General features: G+C 34.7%; 1 protein-coding gene and 1 long non-coding RNA gene across 8 annotated transcripts in view; one reads left to right on the top strand and one right to left on the bottom strand.

Annotated features, from left to right (window-relative positions):
• Nucleotides 1–19,819, top strand: part of LOC125965436 (uncharacterized) — a 141,309-nt gene that overhangs the window by 76,468 nt on the left and 45,022 nt on the right. The gene's annotated exons all lie outside the window — the stretch shown is intronic.
• CD36 (CD36 molecule) overlaps nucleotides 1–19,819 on the bottom strand; it is a 224,214-nt gene that overhangs the window by 76,344 nt on the left and 128,051 nt on the right. For 3 of the 7 annotated variants that reach the window (XM_049714945.1, XM_004263409.3, XM_049714946.1), the window contains 7 exons: nucleotides 19,548–19,708; nucleotides 12,979–13,126; nucleotides 12,352–12,531; nucleotides 10,985–11,073; nucleotides 9,002–9,048; nucleotides 5,998–6,067; nucleotides 601–788 (listed from right to left, as the gene is read on the bottom strand). The exons of the other annotated variants lie outside the window; for them this stretch is intronic. In XM_049714945.1, coding sequence (XP_049570902.1) covers nucleotides 601–788; nucleotides 5,998–6,067; nucleotides 9,002–9,048; nucleotides 10,985–11,073; nucleotides 12,352–12,531; nucleotides 12,979–13,126; nucleotides 19,548–19,708 — 883 coding nt within the window. The remainder of the gene's footprint in view (nucleotides 1–600; nucleotides 789–5,997; nucleotides 6,068–9,001; nucleotides 9,049–10,984; nucleotides 11,074–12,351; nucleotides 12,532–12,978; nucleotides 13,127–19,547; nucleotides 19,709–19,819) is intronic. 7 annotated transcript variants of the gene reach the window in all.

Raw genomic sequence — 19,819 nt, forward strand, 5'->3', positions numbered from 1 at the left:
TTCGTGTTTGAGTCAATTCTTCTTTCAGAGACATCCTGAAATATATTTATTTTTATTTACCATTTTCTAGGGTAGAAAAAGTTAGAAAAACGTCAGATGGGTAAGTTGGGATGCTCAGAGTATTCTGAGAATTATTTTCATTTTACCCTAAATCTAAAAGGAGCACAGGGATTCTGCACAACAAAGAAAGCCATCAAAAAATGAAAAACCTACCTATGGAATGGGAGAAAATATTTGCAAAACACATATCCCATAAGTGATTAAAATCTAAAATATGCAAGGAATTCACACAACTCAAGAACGTAAATAACCCAATTAAAAAGTGAGCAAAGGACCTAAAGAGACATTTTCCAAAGTAGCACAGGGAAATATCAGTAGGGTTTTACCTAATAATAACTAAGCTTTGCAACACTGAAACAACTGGGAGCTTGAAAGCAGTACAAAAATCAGAACAAAAATATCTTATCATCACCTTTACTTTCTGCCCTTTTTACTTTCTCACTTTAAATTTCTGGTGGAAAGGAAACCTAGGTGAAATTTACATTTTAAAGAAAAATGCATATTATGCCATGGATTGTGACATCAAGACCTTTTACTCACCGTCTTTGCATTTGCCAATATCTAGCACACCATATAAGGTACAATTTTTGGAGATAATTTTTTCTGTGCAGAAACAGTGGTTGTCTGGATTTTGAAGCGGAGATGCAAAAGCCAAGGATGGAAGGATAAATCTATACACAGGGATTCCTTTCAGATTAATTTCAGCTCCAAACACAGCATAGAATGATCTAAACACAGATAAGAAAGACCTTCATTCTGGAAAACTGAACTTCATTATGGAGATTCTGTTTTTCTTATTTTTAAATTAGAAAAACTGGATATAATCTTGTTAGAATTCTTGCTTAAGTCTTAGGAAAAATGTTCTTGTGATATTTTAAGACACACCAGAACTCAGTACCTGAGTATGAGCTCTTCTTACCTTTGTTTTCAAAAGCTTCTGAGAATAATTTTTGCTTGTGAACTACCGTGGAGTATTTATACTGAGGACATTTCTCAGAGTTAGTTTCCTTTATAGAGTAAATATATGACTTCCTCAAGTCCTCTATTTGTGCCCAGTTTAAATGAAAGAAAATAAAAATTTCAATCTTCCACAACTTAATCCTGGAGAGAAGGGCTGCTCACTTCCTAGGGTGTGTGCATGTGGGTTTTGATACATGTCTCCTATGCGCCATCATTTACCAAGTGTCCACCATAACCTCAGCAACGTACTGGAACTCAATACATAATATTTCTAATGGCCAGATAATTCTGTATGAAGAAATGCTACTCTCTTCAATTTTATAGATAAGGAAAATATTCAGAGATATTAAATACTTGCCCACACCACACAGTGTCTAGAAACAGAGCTAGGATGCAAGCATACCAGTGTGGGTGCCAGTGCTTGTGTGATAGCTACTGGACCCCATCAATTTGAAAAGATGCTGTAGTGTCAGCAGAGCACATGAACATAGTTCTGTGACTGTGGTATCACCATCTTGGACATTTTTTAAAATTGAAGTATAGTTGATTTACAGTGTTCTGTTAGTTTGTGGTATACAGCAAAATGATTCAAATATATGCATATATATTCTTTTTCAGATTCTTTTTCATTATAGCTTATTACAAGATATTGAATATAGTCCCCTGTGCTATAAACTAGGACCTTGTTTATAGAGTAGTGTGTGTATATGTTAATCCCAAACTCCTAGTTTCTCTCTCTCCCACTTTCCCCTTCGGTAACTGTAGGTTTGTTTTCTGTGTCTATGAATCTTTTTGTAAATAAGTTTGTTCATACAATTTTTTAGATTCCACCTATAAGTGATATCATACACTATTTGTCTTTCTCTGTCTGACTTACTTCACTTACTATGATAATCAGTAGATTCATCTGTGTTGCTGTAAATGTCATTATTTCATTCTTTTTATGGCTGAGTAATATTCCATTGTGTATATATACCATATCTTCTTTATCCATTCATCTGTTGATGGACATTTAGATTGCTTCCATATCTTGGCTATTGTAAATAGTGCTGCTATGAACATTGGGGTGCATATATATTTTTTAATTAGAGTTTTTGTCTTTTCCAGATATATGTCCAGGAGTGAGATTGCTGGTAACCGTAGTTTTATATTTTAAGGACCCTCCATTCTGTTTTCCATAATTGCTGCACCAATTTACATTCTCACCAACAGTGTAGGAGGGTTCCCTTTTCTCCACACCCTCTCCAGCATTTATTATTTTTAGACGTTTTGATGATGGTCATTCTGGCGGGTGTGAGGTGATACCTCACTGCAGTTTTGATTTGCATTTCTCTAATAATTCGCAGTTTTGAGCATCTTTTCAAGTGGCTGTTCGTCATCTGTATGTCTTCTCTGGAGAAATGTCTATTTAGGTCTTTTGCCCATTTTTTGATTGGGTTGTTTGTTTGTTTGTTTTGACACTGAACTCTATGAGCTGTGTGTATATCTTGGAAATTAAGCCCTTTGGGGTCACATTGTTTGTGAATAATTTCTCCCAGTCTTTATGTTCTCTTTACAGTTTGTTGTTTTCCTTTGCTGTGTAGAAGCTTATAAGTTTGATTAGGTCCCATCTGTTTATTTTTGTTTTTATTTCTATTGTCCTGGGAGACTGACCTTAGAAACCACTGCTACGATTTATGTCAGAGAATGTTTTGCCTAGGTCCTCTTCTAGCCGTTTTATGGTGTTGTGTCTTATATTTAGGTCTTTTAGCCATTTTGTGTTTATTTTTGTGTATGTTGTGTGGGTGTGTACTAACTGCGTTGATTTACATGCACCTCTCCAGCTTTCTCAATACCACTTGCTGAAGAGACTCTTTACTCCGTTGTATATTCTTGTCTCCTTTGTTGAAGGTGAATTGTCCGTAGATATGTGGGCTTCTTTCTGGACTCTCTGTGCTGTTCCATTGATCCATATGTCTGTTTTTCTGCCAATACCACACTGTTTTGATTACTGTAGCTTTCTGAAATCTGGAAGGGTTATGCCTCCAGCTTTGTTCTTTTTCCTCACAATTGCTTTGGCAATTCTGGGTCTTTTGTGTTTCCATATAAATTTGATGATTATTTGTTCTATTTCTGTGAAAAATGTCATGGGTAATTTGTTAGGGATCACATTAAGTCTGTAGACTGCTTTGGGTAGTGTGGCCATTTTTACAATACAATAAGTCCCCTACATACAAACCTTCAAGTTGTGAACTTTCAAAGATGCGAACATGCGTTCATATGTCCAATCACATAAGTTAGTTCACCTGTCTGGCATACATTGTCACGTGTGTGCATCCTCCACAAGTGGTTGTGCTTTTGTGTACTTTACTGTACACTACTGTATAGAGTACAGTAGTGCAGTATCTGTATTTCAAGCCCAGGATGTCCAAAAGTAAGAGTAAAAGTGGCGGTGGTATGTAGCTGGTACTACTGTACTGTACTGTAAGATTGAAAATGTTTTCTTTATTTTTTGTGTTTGTTTGTTTTTTATGTGTTATTTGTGTGAAAAGTATTATAAACCTATTACAGTACAGTCCTGTATAGCCAATTGTGTTAGTTGGGTACCTTGGCTAACTTTGTTGGACTTACAAACAAATTGGACTTACGAATATACTCTTGGAATGGAACTCGTTCGAATGTAGGGGACTTACTGCATTAATTCTTCCAAGCCAAGTGCATGAGATACAGCCATTTATTTGAATCATGTTCAGTTTCCTTTATCAATGTTTTATAGTTCTCAGTGTAGGTCTTTCACCTCCTAGGTCAGGTTTATTCCTAAGCATTTTTTGGATGTGATTTTGAAAGAAATTGGTTTTTTACTTTCTTGTTCTCATATTTCATTGTTAGTGTAAAGAAATGCAACAGATTTCTGTATGTTAATCTCGTATCCTGCTACCTTGCTTTTGTGTGGAGTCTTTAGGGTTTTTCTATATAGAGTATCATGTGATCTACGTATAATGAGAGTTTTACCTCTTCCCTTCCAATTTGGATAACTTTGATTCTTTTTCTTGTCTGATTGCTGTGATGGGGACTTCCAATACTGTGTTGAATATAAGTGGTGACAGTGGGCATGCTTGTCTTGTTCCAGAATTTAACAGGAAGGCTTTCAGCTTCTCATTTTTGAGTATTATGTTGGCTGTGGGTTTCTAATAAATAGCTTTTATTATGCTGAGATATGTTCCCTGTATATCCACTTTGGTGAGAATTTTTATCATGAATTGATGTTGAATTTTATCAAATGATATTTCTGTATCTATTGAGATAATCATATCTATTGTGACATTTTGTCTTTTCTTTTGCTGATGTGGTGTATCTCATTGATTGTTTGCCTATGTTGAACTATCCTTGTGGCCCCAGAATGAATCCAATTGATCATAGTGTATGATTCTTCTTATATATTGTTGGATTCAGTTTGCTAATATATTGTTGAGGATTTTTTCATCTATATTCATCAAAGATATTGGCCTGTAATTTCTTTCTTGGTAATGCCTTTGTCTGGTTTTGTTATCAGGATGGAGGTGACTTTATAGAATAACTTTGTGAGTGTTCCCTCCTCTTCAATGTTTGGAAGAGTTTGAGAAGGATCGGTATAAGTTTTTCTTTGTATGTTTAGCAGAATTCCCTAGTGAAGCCATTCAGTCCTAGACTTTTGTTTGCAGGGAGGTTTTTTGTTTGGTTGTTTGTTTTATTACCAATTCTATTTTACTTCTAGTGATCAATCTGTTCAAATTATCTATTTCTTCTTGATTCAGTTTTGGTGGGCTGTATATTTCTAGAAACTTGTCCATTTCTTCTCAGTTGTCCAATCTGTTGGCATTTAATTGTTCACAGTGTTCTCTTATGATTTTTTGTGTTTCTGTGGTGTCAGTTGTTATTTCTCCTTGTACCTTTCTTATTTTGTTTATCTGAGTCCTCTCTTTTTTCTTCTTGGTGAGCTTGGGCAGAATTTTGTCGCTTTTGTTTATCCATTCAAAACACCAGCTGTTGATTTTTTTTCTATTATTTTTTTAATATCTATTGTATTTATTTCCTCTCTGATCTTTATTATTTCCTTCCTTCTGTGCATTTTAGGCTTTGTTTCTTCTTCTTTTTCTAATCCTTTTAGGTGGTAAGTTAGTTTATTTGAGATTTCTCTTGTTTTCTGAGGAAGACCTATATTGCTGTAAACTTCCCTCTTATGACTGCGTTTGCTGTGTCCCATAGATTTTGTATGGTTGTATTTTCATAGTTGTTTGTCTCAAGGTATTTTTAATTTCCTCTTTGATTTCATTGTTGACCCATTGTATTTTTAGTAGCATGTTGTTTAGTCTCCATGTAATCATTACTTTCTCATTTCTCTTTCTGTGGTTGATTTCTAGTTTCATGCCATTGTGGTCAGAAAAGATGCCTGAAATAATTTCTAACCTCTTAAATTTGTTGAGGCTTATTTTGTGTCCTAGTATGTGGTCTACCTTAGAGAATATTCCATGTACACTTGAAAACAATGTGTAGTCTGCTTATTTTGGGTGTAATGTTTTGACAATATCAATTAAGTCTAACTGTTCTATTGTGTCATTTAGGATCTCTGTTGCCTTACTGATATTCTGTTGTCTGTCCATTGACGTCTGTGAGGACTCTGTGAGCACACTGAGAATGAGGTTGCTCAGGTGGAGCCACGCCTCACTGTTTTACTAGTTTAGTAAGAGAAAAGAAATGTTCTTGCTTAGAAATGAAGAAGGAGAAAATGATTTTCGTTATGCAAAGTATCCTTCTACAACCTTCAATTTTTTAAAGACTTAATAAACATATTATGAATTCCATATTGTATTTATTCTTAATACGTCAAGAAAAACTTGCCTAAATGTATTTTATTTTTCTCAAATAATATGATTATCAAGTATGATCTTCTATGCCTGTGTTTTTTCACTTGGAGAAAGAATTCTGATATATAGGAACATATCAGTTTCTTTGTCTTACCTGCAAATGTCAGAGGAAAAGAATTGCAATACCCGGGTCTTCTCAATGAAAGGTGGAAATGAGGCTCCATCTGTTTAAAAATCAAGCAAGTGGCAAGGGATTAGGTGAAATATGTGTCCTAGAAAAATCTAGAAATCTTAATTCCAGCATAGTTAAGAGAAATAGAATACAAACTGTATATATAACATTAAAATTCTCCAGTAGCCACATTTTAAAAATAAAATAAGTATCAGGTATATTTTATCTAACCCACCATATCCAAAATATCATTTTAACATGTAACCAATATAAAAACTAACAAATCTCAAGATCCAGTGTGTACTTACAGCCTATTTCAATTTTTACTAGCCACATTTCAAGTGCTTAATTGTGACACATGGCTAGTAGCTACCGTATTCAACAAGTCTATATACTATACACATTCACTGGTATCCATTCATATTAAATTTTCCTACTCCTTAAAAATAAATGAAAGTTTAAAAAAACAATGGCAAAACCACATGTTGTTAAAACTGTGATTGTGTTTGTTTTTGAAATCCCCACCCTATCTATAGAGTAGCACTTTTCTTACCATGAGGTTCATTTAGAACTCCTGTTTGGTAAATGGTCTTCTTACTTTTAATAGTGATTCATTCATCTGCCCTAATGGCTGATTAATATTTTTTAAATCATTTATTGAAGTTCTCTCACTAAATAGAATTTCCTGAAAATGGTTGGAAAAATATACACATCAAACTAAAAAGGGCATTTGTTGAGTTTATTGAATCTCTGCTATGGTTATGATCCATGCACACACTGGATATAAGAAGAAATAGATAGGTAATTCCTCCATTTGCTCCACAAATCAATATTACCAAAATGAGCCACTACTGAATGTGTTTGTTCAAAACAGTAAGACCCATCCTTCAGTTATGAATACCACACTCTTTTTCTTATAACTGCACTAACCTTGTGATCTTATTACATTTCACTTATACTCTTGTGATAAGTGAAATACAACAGATGATCACAGTGAATCAGCATTGAGAGAATGAGATATTAAAGATTAGCTTAAACTCCCCAAACAGGTCCCTGAATGGGCGTTGCCTACAACTGTCTTCCCAACACCTTAGCCGTAAAAGAAAAGAATACATTGAAAAGCTTTAAAAAATCATTTGAAATATCATCGAAGATTATGTATTAATGACACCAGCAATTACCATGGGTCATGATCATAAGATAGTTGATATTAGCAGGGCTCTTTTTTAAATGCATTCAAATGTAAATCAGTGTTTTCCTTTTCTGTCTCTTTAAGTTTGTTGAAGAAGATAGAGGAAGTACTTCTAAATCATGGTTAAAACTCCTTGGAACCTTTTCCATTTCATTAGTCTCTTTTCCCTAGTGCCATAACCAAAAATCTCTCTAACAGGGATGCCATCAGAGTCCTCTGGCCTGTTCAGTCTACCTCTGTTCCTAGTTTGTTTTACATCTGTTTTCTTCTTAGATACTTTTAACTTCATGCCTGATACTCATGTAGTTATGTTATTGTCATTAATAAATCCTGTACCTCATTTTTAAAACCTCTTTCTTCTCAGTTTTGGACAAAAGTGTTTAATTTTTTTTTTCTTAAAGCCATAAAGACTCCTTTACTATTTAGGAGAAGCACAATATATTTCTCTCTGTATCTAAGGATACAGTATGAAGTTTATGGTTATGAAATTACTAGAGTTAGTGGTATTGGGACACTTGACAATTTATTGGCAGAAATGGACTACTTAGAAAGGAATTTCTTCACCCAATTCCATGACTCAAAGTACTACAAAGCAAACTCAACCGTGGTTTTGCTGTTTTTTCTTCAAGAGAGTATTAAAAAATTAAATCAACATGCAAAACTCAGTAATACCTTTGGAAAAGTAAACATTCCCCATGTTTGCTTTTTATTCCCTACCTTTTACATAACTTTGTATTTAACATTTTTCACTTTCATTATATTACTCTCCTATGAAGTATTGCCTAACTAGCTTTGTAAGCATTATGGTCTGCTTCTGCTTTTTAGCAGCTGAGAGCTCACCTCCTGGTATTCAATTCCCATTGCTTTTTACAATCTTAATTCTTAAACTCATAGGCATATATATACTTTGCTTTACTTCAAGAAGAATAGTAAGCTGGATCTAACCACGCTTAAATCTAAGTACATAGTTCTTTCTTCCTAACTCTAATTCAGAATGTTCATTTTTGCATACATTTTTCATGGTTAGTACACATGTAACCTTGTTTTTGTTGCTGTTGTTGTTCTTTTCTCTCTCCTTCTGACCATCTTCTTCAAAATAGGTGGCTCTGCTTACAAGTTCACTGATTCTAACTCAGCCTGAAATCTTTGGAGGTATGTCTTACCTTTTGTAATTATCCTAATATTTTAATTCCTTTAATTTTAAATTATTATCTTTATAGTATTTACAAAAGATGTGAACAGTAACCACTACTCTAAGGTTTTCTAACCCTTTACTTCTGTGGTCAGGAAGGAGTTCGTTAAGTTTGTACAAAGCAAACGTTTCCCCAGAAATGCAGTAAAGGCTCATCCTCGATGGTTAATCTTGAGAAATTCCATCACGTTAGACAGACATTTACTAAACCTACATAAGAACAGAGACTCTGAATTATGTTGCAGGGATACAAAGATAGGCAAACGCATACACTCAAACTCCAGAACACTGTAGGTACCCTGGTGGATTTGTGGGAGAAAGGAGTTGGTTTCATTGTGATTATTACCACAAAACATATGCCCTTGGGCTTCCCTGGTGGCGCAGTGGTTGAGAGTCCACCTGCCGATGCAGGGGACACGGGTTCGTGCCCCGGTCCGGGAAGATCCCACATGCCGCGGAGTGGCTGCTCCCGTGAGCCATGGCCGCTGAGCCTGCGCGTCCGGAGCCTGTGCTCCGCAACGGGAGAGGCCACAACAGTGAGAGGCCCGCGTACCACACACAAAACAACAACAACAACAACAACAAAAAACATATGCCCTTACCTGTACCATTAATCATGTCACAATAACTTGGCCAATAGGAGAGGTGCCTTAGGAATAAAAAAAATAGAAAATGATATTCTTATTTCAAGGGCACCTTTCTCACATCACTTTGTCTATTATGATTCAGTACTTCTGCTAAAATAATAAATATTGATTAGACTAGATGTGACAGGCTAAGTTTAAGAAATGTTCTAAATCATTTGATCCATGTTTTGTTTGAAGTTTCCATTTTGTTGAGTTAAATGAAGTGCCTGAAACCATTAAGTGATCAGATTATAAAATAAAAACTGCCAAATGTTGTTAGAAACAACATGGAACAGAAACAGTTCTGCAGAAAAGAAAATTGAGAAACATTTATCAGACACTTAGATCTTTTAGGGGAAAGTTTTTTTCCTAGTGGGATTATTTCATAGTATGTTGCATTCAAACTGAATAGGAGGAAGATAGTAAATGGATAACTGATGTAAACTCAGTATGAGGGAGAAGAGGGGAGTGTGGAGGAGGAAAGAAAGAGAAGCAGATGTTGGATCAATCGAGACTGGAAACATAGATAATTTATACTTTTCCTTCTCTTTTAACTCTTGCAATAACTGGCATTTAAGTAGGACAGAGTTTATAAATTTATGCGCTGGCATCTACAAAAGATATATATATATATATATACATATGGAAGCAATAAAGACAACAGTAGTGATAGTTTCTCTGCACACTCAGCCACTTTTTGGTGATGGAAAATGGGTTTTTCACACTCCTAACATACCATCCAGTAAGATGTCAAGGCAAGCTATTGCTTCTTTTTTAAACAGAATAAGTGATTAATCATGCTCAGTCTTGCCATGATCAGTTAAATTAACCTTGTCATAATCTTAAACTCTCCTTAAAACCTATCTGTAATATTGAAATAGAGTAAATGCTCATTTTCCTCAATACAGAGATGTGATTCCCCTGAAGTGAGCATTTAGAAGTGTTTGTTTTCCTCCATTAGACTTTTCTATAAAAAATATGTGACTGTGGACTCTGTGGAAGAAAAAGGACTACACGAGTGAGCGTTTAACTGTTTTAAGCAATTTTTAGATAGGAACTCAGTGTGAGGCAAGAGTTACTTAAAATATTTCATCTCTTGATTTTGATTACTTTATTCTTTGTCAGGAAATCACTGATCTAAAACTCATTTTAACTTTAAGGAGGAAAGACTTTCTCCCTTGATATTTATTGGGGTTCTTCCTATTTTAGACATATGATGAATTTGGTATACTCCAGATAAACAGGCAGGAGCTAGGGAAAAATAGGAAATCATGGCTATGTGAACATATCTCATTTTACTACTGTTTCACAGGAGGCGTGCTCTTTGTCTTCAAGTTTAATATGTCAATTTTAGAACTTGAAATACTAATTCCATTTTTTCATTGATAAAGGTTTAAAAAAGCTGAGTTATCAATATAGAAAATTATTTCAAGAAACTGTTGAAAGGGAAGGTCATGAAAGCATTGGCATGGATACATTGAGCTTCCACCTTATGGCACATTTAGTCACGTTACTGGAATGAGCAATTTTTATATTCCATGCTCAGTTAAAAAAAAAAAAAACACCCAGTAATATATACTTTTCAACCTGCTAGACACCGAGTTGATTTTCTTCCTTTTCATTTGTGGTTATGTAATTGTACGGGTGCTTGATAGTGCCTGTTATGCAGCAGAGATGGAAGTAGTCCCTTTAGATTTCTTTATGTAAGAGACCCTGTGCATAAACGTCAACCCTCAGGTGGAGCTGATACTCAGCACCTATGCACTAGTGTGACTAGTCATCACAACTAAAGGGTTAACACCTGGCAGAACAGGAGTTTCTAGGGCTGAGATACAGGCAGGTCTGTTCCATAGGTTGGTGCCTGTGCATTACCAGTTGTTAAATAAGTTTCTTACCTGCCTTAGAGTATCCTAGTGACACACACACACATACACACACACACTTTGCCTGGATACTTACTTTTTGCCTTTATATGTGTCAATTATGGCAACTTTGCTTATGTCATCTTTTCCACTGAAAACTTTATAAACTCCATCTGCAGTATTGTACTGAAAAGATGCATACAAGAAAAAATTACTTCTAGAACAAGCCATATTTTCCAAGTTATAAAATATGTAATTAACTCACTTTTGCATTTCTCAAACACTGTTTATAATTATTTTATGTAATTTGAAATATATATGCAATCAAGTTTTAAAATTATTGGTCTTTAACATTTTAAAAAGACAGAATATGAAAGGTACCTAGAAACAAGTGCTAGATGCTGAGCAAAGGAAGAAAACAAATATAAGAAGCTGATGTGATCCAACTCTATCACTCTTTGCCGTAATTAAGCCAGAAAGGCCATTTTGATCACTTCTCCTATTATATTGAGGTGACGGGATAGTGAACAAAACCTATGAGAACTGTGACAGATTTCTAGAAGTTTTCTCAACGTTATTATTTCTAATAAGTGGTTACTAAAGATTAGGTACACAGAATTAAAAACAGAATTAGCCAACGAAAGAATTCAGAGTATTTAGTCAAATACTAGTAACTGAATTTTTTATCCCTTAATGCTTTCTTAATTGGTATATAACCTTGCAATCCTAAAAAACCATCTACAGTAAAATAACAACAGTGAACTGGAGAATATAACTAATGTCACATACAGTGCCAAGTGAAATCATGGTCAAAATTTCAATTCACTAGTCAGATTATCCTATTTATAACTTGAAACATTAAGGTATAATTAAGTACATCACCAAGTTCACATTTTTCTTAATCTCCAAACTGCCATTTCATAACTTTTGTAGATTATAGAAATTCTTTTCAACTAATTCTATGAAAATATGACATTGCTGATGTATCAGTCTCATTGTGTGCAATTTTGGCTAAGTTTTAAATATTCAGTACAACAAATTTGTAGGATGTCTAGAGAAGGAAGAATGACATGACGAATATATTTAACATAAATAAATAAAAATGTGGCATTAAACTTGATTTTTTTAGACAGGAAATCAAAAACAGTGCTCAAAGCCTTGCCAGCTTACAATCTAATTTTAGACAGGTGTATATTTATCAAAGAGTGGAAACTTGATTAAATGTTCAGTTTCTTAATTTTAAATTAAATTGTTAAAAAAATTTAATTGTTAAATTCAGATAAGTAAATTTTCCCAACCAGGAAAGCTAAACCCATGTGAGATGGAGACTTAAAAAACTTAGCATATGTATTCCCAGATCAGAAATAGGGTTAACATACTAAATGATAAAATTATGAATTAACAATGCCATTATATTTATCCAATTAAAGTTTAACAATATTGACATTCATATTTGGTACTCACAGGGTAAAACACACCAACTGTAGTAGGAACCGGGTATGGAATCAAGCTCAAGAATGGATCCTTATAGCCCCATAATAGTTCTTTCAAAGTTCTCTTTTGAAACATAGAAGAGTTTGATTTTTTGATAAAGATATTGACTATTATTTGAACAAATGCGCTTGGATAGAGATGGGGCACAGCCTATAAAAAAAAAAACCACTGTTTAAGACACCAATAGCTATATCAGATTTTTAAGAAGAAATGGATAAATAGTACAATTAAGTTTAATAAAACAACTTTCAACTGTTTCTTTAAAATTACTGCCAAATCTTTCCAGGACTAAAAGTGTAATTTTCTTCATCTCTGAATGATTACTTTTCTCTGTCTCAGTGTGAGCCACAGGAAGAAGATTTCAAAGTTAAATCCTACTTTTTTAAAATGATACACTTTAAGTGGTCTTCTCAATTCAGTTGATTATTCTATGATCTTGTCATCTTTCCAAATGACCGTAATTCAAAATAATGCCAAATGAACACATTTTCATAAAAATGACAAAAATAATATTTAATGATAGCTCTAATCATGAGATTAATTACAGAGGATTCTAGAGTATTTCAAAACCAGTAATTTCGCTGTTTGTCTACTCACTGCTACAGCCAGATTGAGAACAGTGAAAGTGTCATTCTCGGTTCCAACTGATAGTGAGGGTTCAAAGATGGCACCGTTGGGCTGTAGGAAAGAGACTGTGTGGGTCTCGGAGTCATGGGTTATATTTTCCTTGTCTAGATAACGAACTCTGAAAAAAAAAGTAAATAAAATTCAAAATAATTGTTGCAAGTGAACATTAAGTCTCAAATGCCGTTCATTCATGCAACAAATAATTTTTGAGTGCACAGACTATGTCAGAAATTAGGCTAAACAGGTGGGTTAAAATGATATATAAGCAAATGCTGAGTTTCTAGCAAATCAGAGAAGGTGGGGAGGGCTGGGTGGGGAGGTGTCTTAGAGGTGCAGAGCAGGGGAGAAGGAGTATGCGTTATTATAGGAGTTTACACAGAGTCTGTGGGAAAACACAGAACAGGTACAAACCCAGGCTTGGGATGGTTATGAGGGGATAATGGACAAGATACAATTCCACACAAGTGGTCTGAATGACAAGGAGAAGTTTAGTTAGGTAAAATAGGGTAGAAAGTAGCATGTAGAACATTAAGGAGTAAGAACATGGTATAATTTTAGATATGCAAACTTTTTTTTTTAATATCTGTATCGGAGTATAATTGCTTTACAATGGTGTCTTAGTTTCTGCTTTATAAGTCAGAAAGAAAAACAAATACCATATGCTAACACATGTATGTGCAAACATTTTACTATGGTTGGTTTACAGAGTTAGAGTAAGGAGAGTGGTGGAAATAAAGCCACTAAAATAAACAAGATCTCAAACACAAAAGGGTTGTGTCCTGTACTCAGATATTTAGCTTTTTATCCTGAGGGTCAGGAGGAGACAGCAGAGAGGTTTAAGGAAGGGAACAGTAAAAGCATGTCTTCTTACATTAGAAAGACTGTTCGAAGTGCACAGCCTTGCCAGCACTGTTTTTTCATAATTTCCAGTATTTTAATGAGAAGGATAACTAATGGAATATAATTTCCACTTAAGAGATCAATTCCCCTCCATCTCTGCCTCATATATTGTATACTTATTAGCTCTAAGCTCCTGGCTCTAAAATCTCTAGGCAAAGTACCAACTACTTTTTAGGAATGTGGTGAAAGGTCATATTATGGAAAAAAAATCCTTTGCCAGTACAAGATATTTACTGAGATGAAATAAGGTAGACATTGCATTATCATATATTTGAATGTCTATTATTTGAGGCTACAGTAGTTATCTATTATTATTTAACTAAGATAAAGACTGAAAAAAACATGGGACTGAAATGTATAAAACATAACAAACCAAAAAAGCCACACATTTCAATCAGGTACAATACCTGTAGGGTTGGTATTATGAGTGTTTTTTTATTCCCAATCACAGTGCCTGCTACTTGGTAAGTTCTCAACCAAAAATTTTGAATGAATAAATTAATTAATACCTCACATTAATATCTCAAAAGAGAATTCAAAAAAGATATAAATATGTTTTACTTTTAATATAATTTCTTCAAAGCTTTATTATTTACTTTTCTCTGAGTACTGTAGAGATACAAAGAATATAAAAATCTGAAACAGCAGCCAGGACAGTCTATTAATAGTCAATTACTATTTCCTCTTAGATAATTGTATTTTAAACTTATATTACATATTATTAACATTTAAAATTAAAATGCTCTAATTTTCAGGAACATTTATGTGTATATAATAATTGAGATAACAGCAAAATAATTGTGACCCAATTCTAGTTTACTTAGTTGTACTTACAACACTATACCAGTAGATGGCACTCACTAAGAGAAAAAAAAATCCTTTAAACTGAGGCCTGTGTTTAGAATGTACTTTTAAAAAGAGAACATAATCACTGAATTTTTGGTTTAAAAATTAGAGTATAAGGAATTTCCTGGCGGTCCAGTGGTTAGGACCCCACGCTTCCATTGCCGGGGGCATGGGTTCTATCCGTGGTTGCAGAACTAAGATCCTGCATGCTGTTTAGGGTGCAGCCAAAAGAAAAAAAAAGAAGAATATATACAGGTTTTAGAAAGGTGGTTCTTTTAAAAATGTTTATTGGGGCATAGTTGGCTTACAGTGTTGTGTTAGTTTCAGGTGTACAACAAAGTGAATTAGTTATACATATATCCAATCTTTTTTACTTCTTTTTCCATATAGGCCATTACAGAGTATTGGGTAGAGTTCCCTGTGCTATACAGTAGGTCCTTATTAGTTATCTGTTTTATATATAGTAGTGTGTATATGTCAATCCGAATTTATCCCTTCCCCCCTCCCCTTATCCCCTGGTAACCATAACTTTGTTTTCTATATCTGTGACTCTATTTCTGTTTGGTAGATAAGTTCATTTGTACCCTTTTTACAGATTCCACATATAAGTGATATCATACGATATTTGTCTTTCTGTGTCTGACTTACTTCACTCAGTATGACAATCTCTAGGTCCATCCATGTTTCTGCAAATGGCACTGTTTCATTCTTTTTTATGGGTGAGTAATATTCAATTGTATATCTGTACCATATCTTCTTTATCCATTCCTCTGTTGATGGGCATTTAGGTTGCTTCCATGTCCAAGCTATTGTAAATAGTGCTGCAGTGAACACTGGGGTGCATGTATCTTTTTGAATTATGGTTTTCTCCAGATATATGCCCAGGAGTGGGATTGCTGGATCATATGGTAGCTCTGTTTTTAGTTTTTTAAGGAACCTCCGTACTGTTCTCCATAGTGGCTGCACCAATTTACATTCCCACCAACAGTGTAGGAGGGTTCCCTTTTTTCCACACCCTCTCTAACATTTATTTATTGTCTGTAGATTTTTTGATGGTGGCCAATCTGACAGGTGTGAGGCAATACCTCATTGTAGTTTTGATTTGCATTTCTCTAATTATTAGTGATGTTGAGTGTCTTTTCGTGTACGTTTTAGCCATCTGTATGTCTTCTTTGGAGAAATGTCTATTTATATCTTCTGCCCATTTTTTGATTGGGCTGTTGGTGGTTTTTTTGTTTTAACTGAGCTGCATGAGCTGTTTATATATTTGGAGATTAATCCCTGTTGTTTGCTTCATTTGCAAATATTTTTTTCCCATTCTGAAGGTTGTCTTTTCATTTTGTTTATGGTTTACTTTGTTGTGCAAAAAGTTTTTAAGTTTAATTAGGTCCCATTTGTTTAGTTTTGTTTTTATTTTCACTATTCTAGGAGGTGGATCAAAAAAGATATTGCTGCAATTTATGTCAAAGAGTGTTCTGCCTGTTTTCCTCTAAGAGTTTTATAGTTTCTGGCCTTATATTTAGGTCTTTAATCCATTTTGAGTTTATTTTTTTGTATGGTGTTAGGGAGTGTTCTAATTTCATTTGCTTACATGTAGCTGTCCAGTTTTCCCAACACCACTTATTGAAGAGACTGTCTTTTCTCCATTGTATATCCTTGCCTCCTTTGTCATAGATTAGGTGACCATAGGTGAGTGGGTTTATCTATGGACTTTCTATCCTGTTCCATTGATGTATATTTCTATTTTGGTGCCAGTACCATACAGTTTTGATTACTGTAACTTTGTAGTATAGTCTGAAGTCAGGGAGCCTGATTCCTCCAGCTCCATTTTTCTTTCTCAAGACTGCTTTGGCTATTCAAGGTCTTTAGTGTTTCCATACAAATTGTAAAATTTGTATTAATAAGGTCAAAGGGAGGAATCTGCCTCAGGTTTTGCTTTCTATGTACTCCTGCCAAAGCAAAGTCATTAAAAAAAAAGACTTATGTTGGATCTGAGAATATTCAGAAGGAGTTACTGGGTCTTCATAGAGATGGTGTAGGTTGGAATAATAATTAAGATGTCTATCCAGGTAATTTCATGCTTTGACCCATGTCACACCTTGTCAAAGTTTCATCAAGCTCACATTAGCAGCCATTCTGTTTAAGGAGGGACATCCTCCTCCACTTCCAATTTCAGTTGAGTTCAGGGTGTAATTGATGGGGAGGCAGGTTCAACTCAACACATGGAAGACTCTCAAATTATTAACTTTTTCTGAAAGGTGACCAGTCGTTTTCCCATCATTTAAGGCACCCAAGCAGACACTAAGGACTCTGTTTTGTCGACATCATGAGAAAAGATGACTCACAGTTGATCATAAATTCCTTTAACATTGTTATATAAATAGGAGTTTATTGTTTACATACTTTAGCTGCAAATCTAACTTCTCTTCTCCAATCCTCCCCATATTGCTTCTCCAAGTAAATCGATTATATCTAACCCACCCCCTTTCATCCCTTAGAGAGATAGGTTAAAGCCTCTAAAAATAAAATTTATATTAACTGTCACCTATCAGAGCAGGACTAGCACAGGATTCAATATTATGTTTATGTTTTCTGATACTCCAGTTAATATCTTTAAAAGTAAAAACGTAACCCCTTCCAAACAAATAAAAAATTAAACAAAAAACTTGATCAGCTCTCAAATTCTAACAAATATTCTCACACATACTGAGTTCTCTTAGAGTATATTTATTTATTGACTGATTAACTGCACAGCATTATCTGTGCAGAGGCTGTGTGAAGGCTCCCAGGGCCGGGGTCTCCGGGCTCGCCCCCCCGCTGCTTGGACCCCGCAGCTGCGCTCCCTGCCCTCTCAGGCCAGGATAGGAATATTTAAACAACCGTGCTTAGATTCTTATTTGGTCATGTGGGAATTCTAGATTTTCATAGGTACACATCATAGCTACAACTTTTTTTTGGACCAAGATAATACTCACATAGGCTTTTGATAATAACATAAGAACTATAGACCATGAAAAAATAAAAATATTTTCCAAGGTGAGGGTTATTTTTGTTTTTGTAACAGTGAAAACCAAGCCGTCTTTGACAGAGTTGTGAATAGTCACAGATGTGCCTGGAGACAGGAGACGTGGGGATAATTACTAGGACAGAATAGGCACCGAGGCGCTCGGCATGCGTGCTTACGCTCACAGGCATGCTCATGTGTTGCGGCAGCAGGCATCACCCTCCCAACTACTGTTATTTCATTATATTTGAGTGTGAGTTGTCAATCTAGAAATATATTAATGAATGGAGAGGAAAGAAATTATATAATTATAGACCATCTGAAATAGATAAGAAAGTAAAACTATGAGTTAGAAGAAATCATTACAAATATGAAATTTTGTGATAATACTTGATCATGGCATATAACTAGTTGTAATTATTCTTGAGGAAAAATCACACATTTTTATAACAAATCATATAGCAGGACTTAATTCTGTTCCCATATGGGCACCATAAGTGTATTTCTAATCCTTGGTTAAGTTTAGTGTCTTTAGCACCTCAGTCTCTCTTTTTCTTACTTTAATAGTTAGAAAAGACACATAGTCTATAACTTAGGAGAAAATGGACACAAAAATCTAAGAGTTACCAGTCCCTAGGTATGTGTGAACTTGGTAAATCACTTCATATCCCCTGGAATGAGTTTTCAAAATTTACAAAATGAAAGGTTCTGGCTAATTATTTCCCCCTAGTGCTAATGTCTAAGATTCTATTCAAGAATGTGTTAAACTGTTAAGGAATGTAGATAAAGGTATAGCTTATTCAGCCTAAGTACTGGAGAAAATATAAGAATGAAACTACTGGATGAATAAAAACACCCACATGACCTGGAAATTAGTTTGGATAGAAGTCCTTAGCAGGTATTGTAGTTAGGTAGAAACAGTTTAATGCTGCGGTTCTCAGAACTGAGTGTGTATTGCAGTCCCCCAGAGTACTTGTAAAACTCATTACTGGGGTCTAAACCAAGAGTCTCTGATTCATTTGGTCTAAGGTGGGGCCTGAGAATTTGCATTTCTACTTAGTTCCCAGGAGATGCTGATGTGGCTGGTTCAGGAGCCACCCTTGGAGAACCACTCATATAACCTACGCTTTCAATTTTAGGATTTCAAAGTGCTCTGGTTTTAAAACTCTGATAGATGGTTTTTTATTTAGCATGTATATTTTAGACTTGTTTTTTAAATTCTATTTATTACTATTATTTTTTAATATTTATTTTATATTGGAGCATAGCTGATTAACAATGTGTTAGTTTCAGGTGTACAGCAAAGCGATTGAGATATATATATATATGTATATATATATATTTATATACGCACACACATATCTATTCTTTTTCAAATTCTTTTCCCATTTAGGTTATTACATAGTACTGAGCAGAGTTCCCTGTGCTGTACAGTAGGTTCTTGTTTATTTTAAATATAGCAGTGTGGATAGATTGGGAGTTTGGGATTGACATGTACACACTGCTAGAGTTGTTGAGAATATATGCTACAAGTGTAAAGCACCTGTAACTTCTTAAATGTAGAGCAGTTAATTGATGCTGGTAAATTCATAATAAAGTCTGTATTTCTTATAATCATTAAATCCTTAGATTAGGGTTTTAGATAGGCAGAAACAGAATATTTCAATGTATGTTAATGGCAAGAAAATAGTAAGTACATTTCAATACAATGGCAGTTGTCAAGTGGAAGCTTTTTCAGAAACACATATGGTCAAGGAAAGAATGCCACTTTTTATGGGGACTCGCTCACCTGTACGTGTAAGGACCTCTTTGCTTAACTTTAATTTTGCTGCTGTTCACTGCCACCTCCTCTGGATTCTGTACATCAAAGATCCAAACCTGTCTGTAAACTTCTGTGCCTGTTTTAACCCAACTTTTAAAAGCAATTGTACCTTCTTCAAGGACAGCTTCCTATGAAAAAGAAAACAAGTTTGGGTTATTTACTTGTAGTCAATATGGGCACTTGTGGGAGTTGAAAACCTTTAGTTAGTCACCGAAAGCAATAAGCTCAAGTACGTTGCT

Source organism: Orcinus orca, chromosome 9 (assembly GCF_937001465.1).
Source record: "Orcinus orca chromosome 9, mOrcOrc1.1, whole genome shotgun sequence".
Taxonomy (NCBI): domain Eukaryota; kingdom Metazoa; phylum Chordata; class Mammalia; order Artiodactyla; family Delphinidae; genus Orcinus; species Orcinus orca.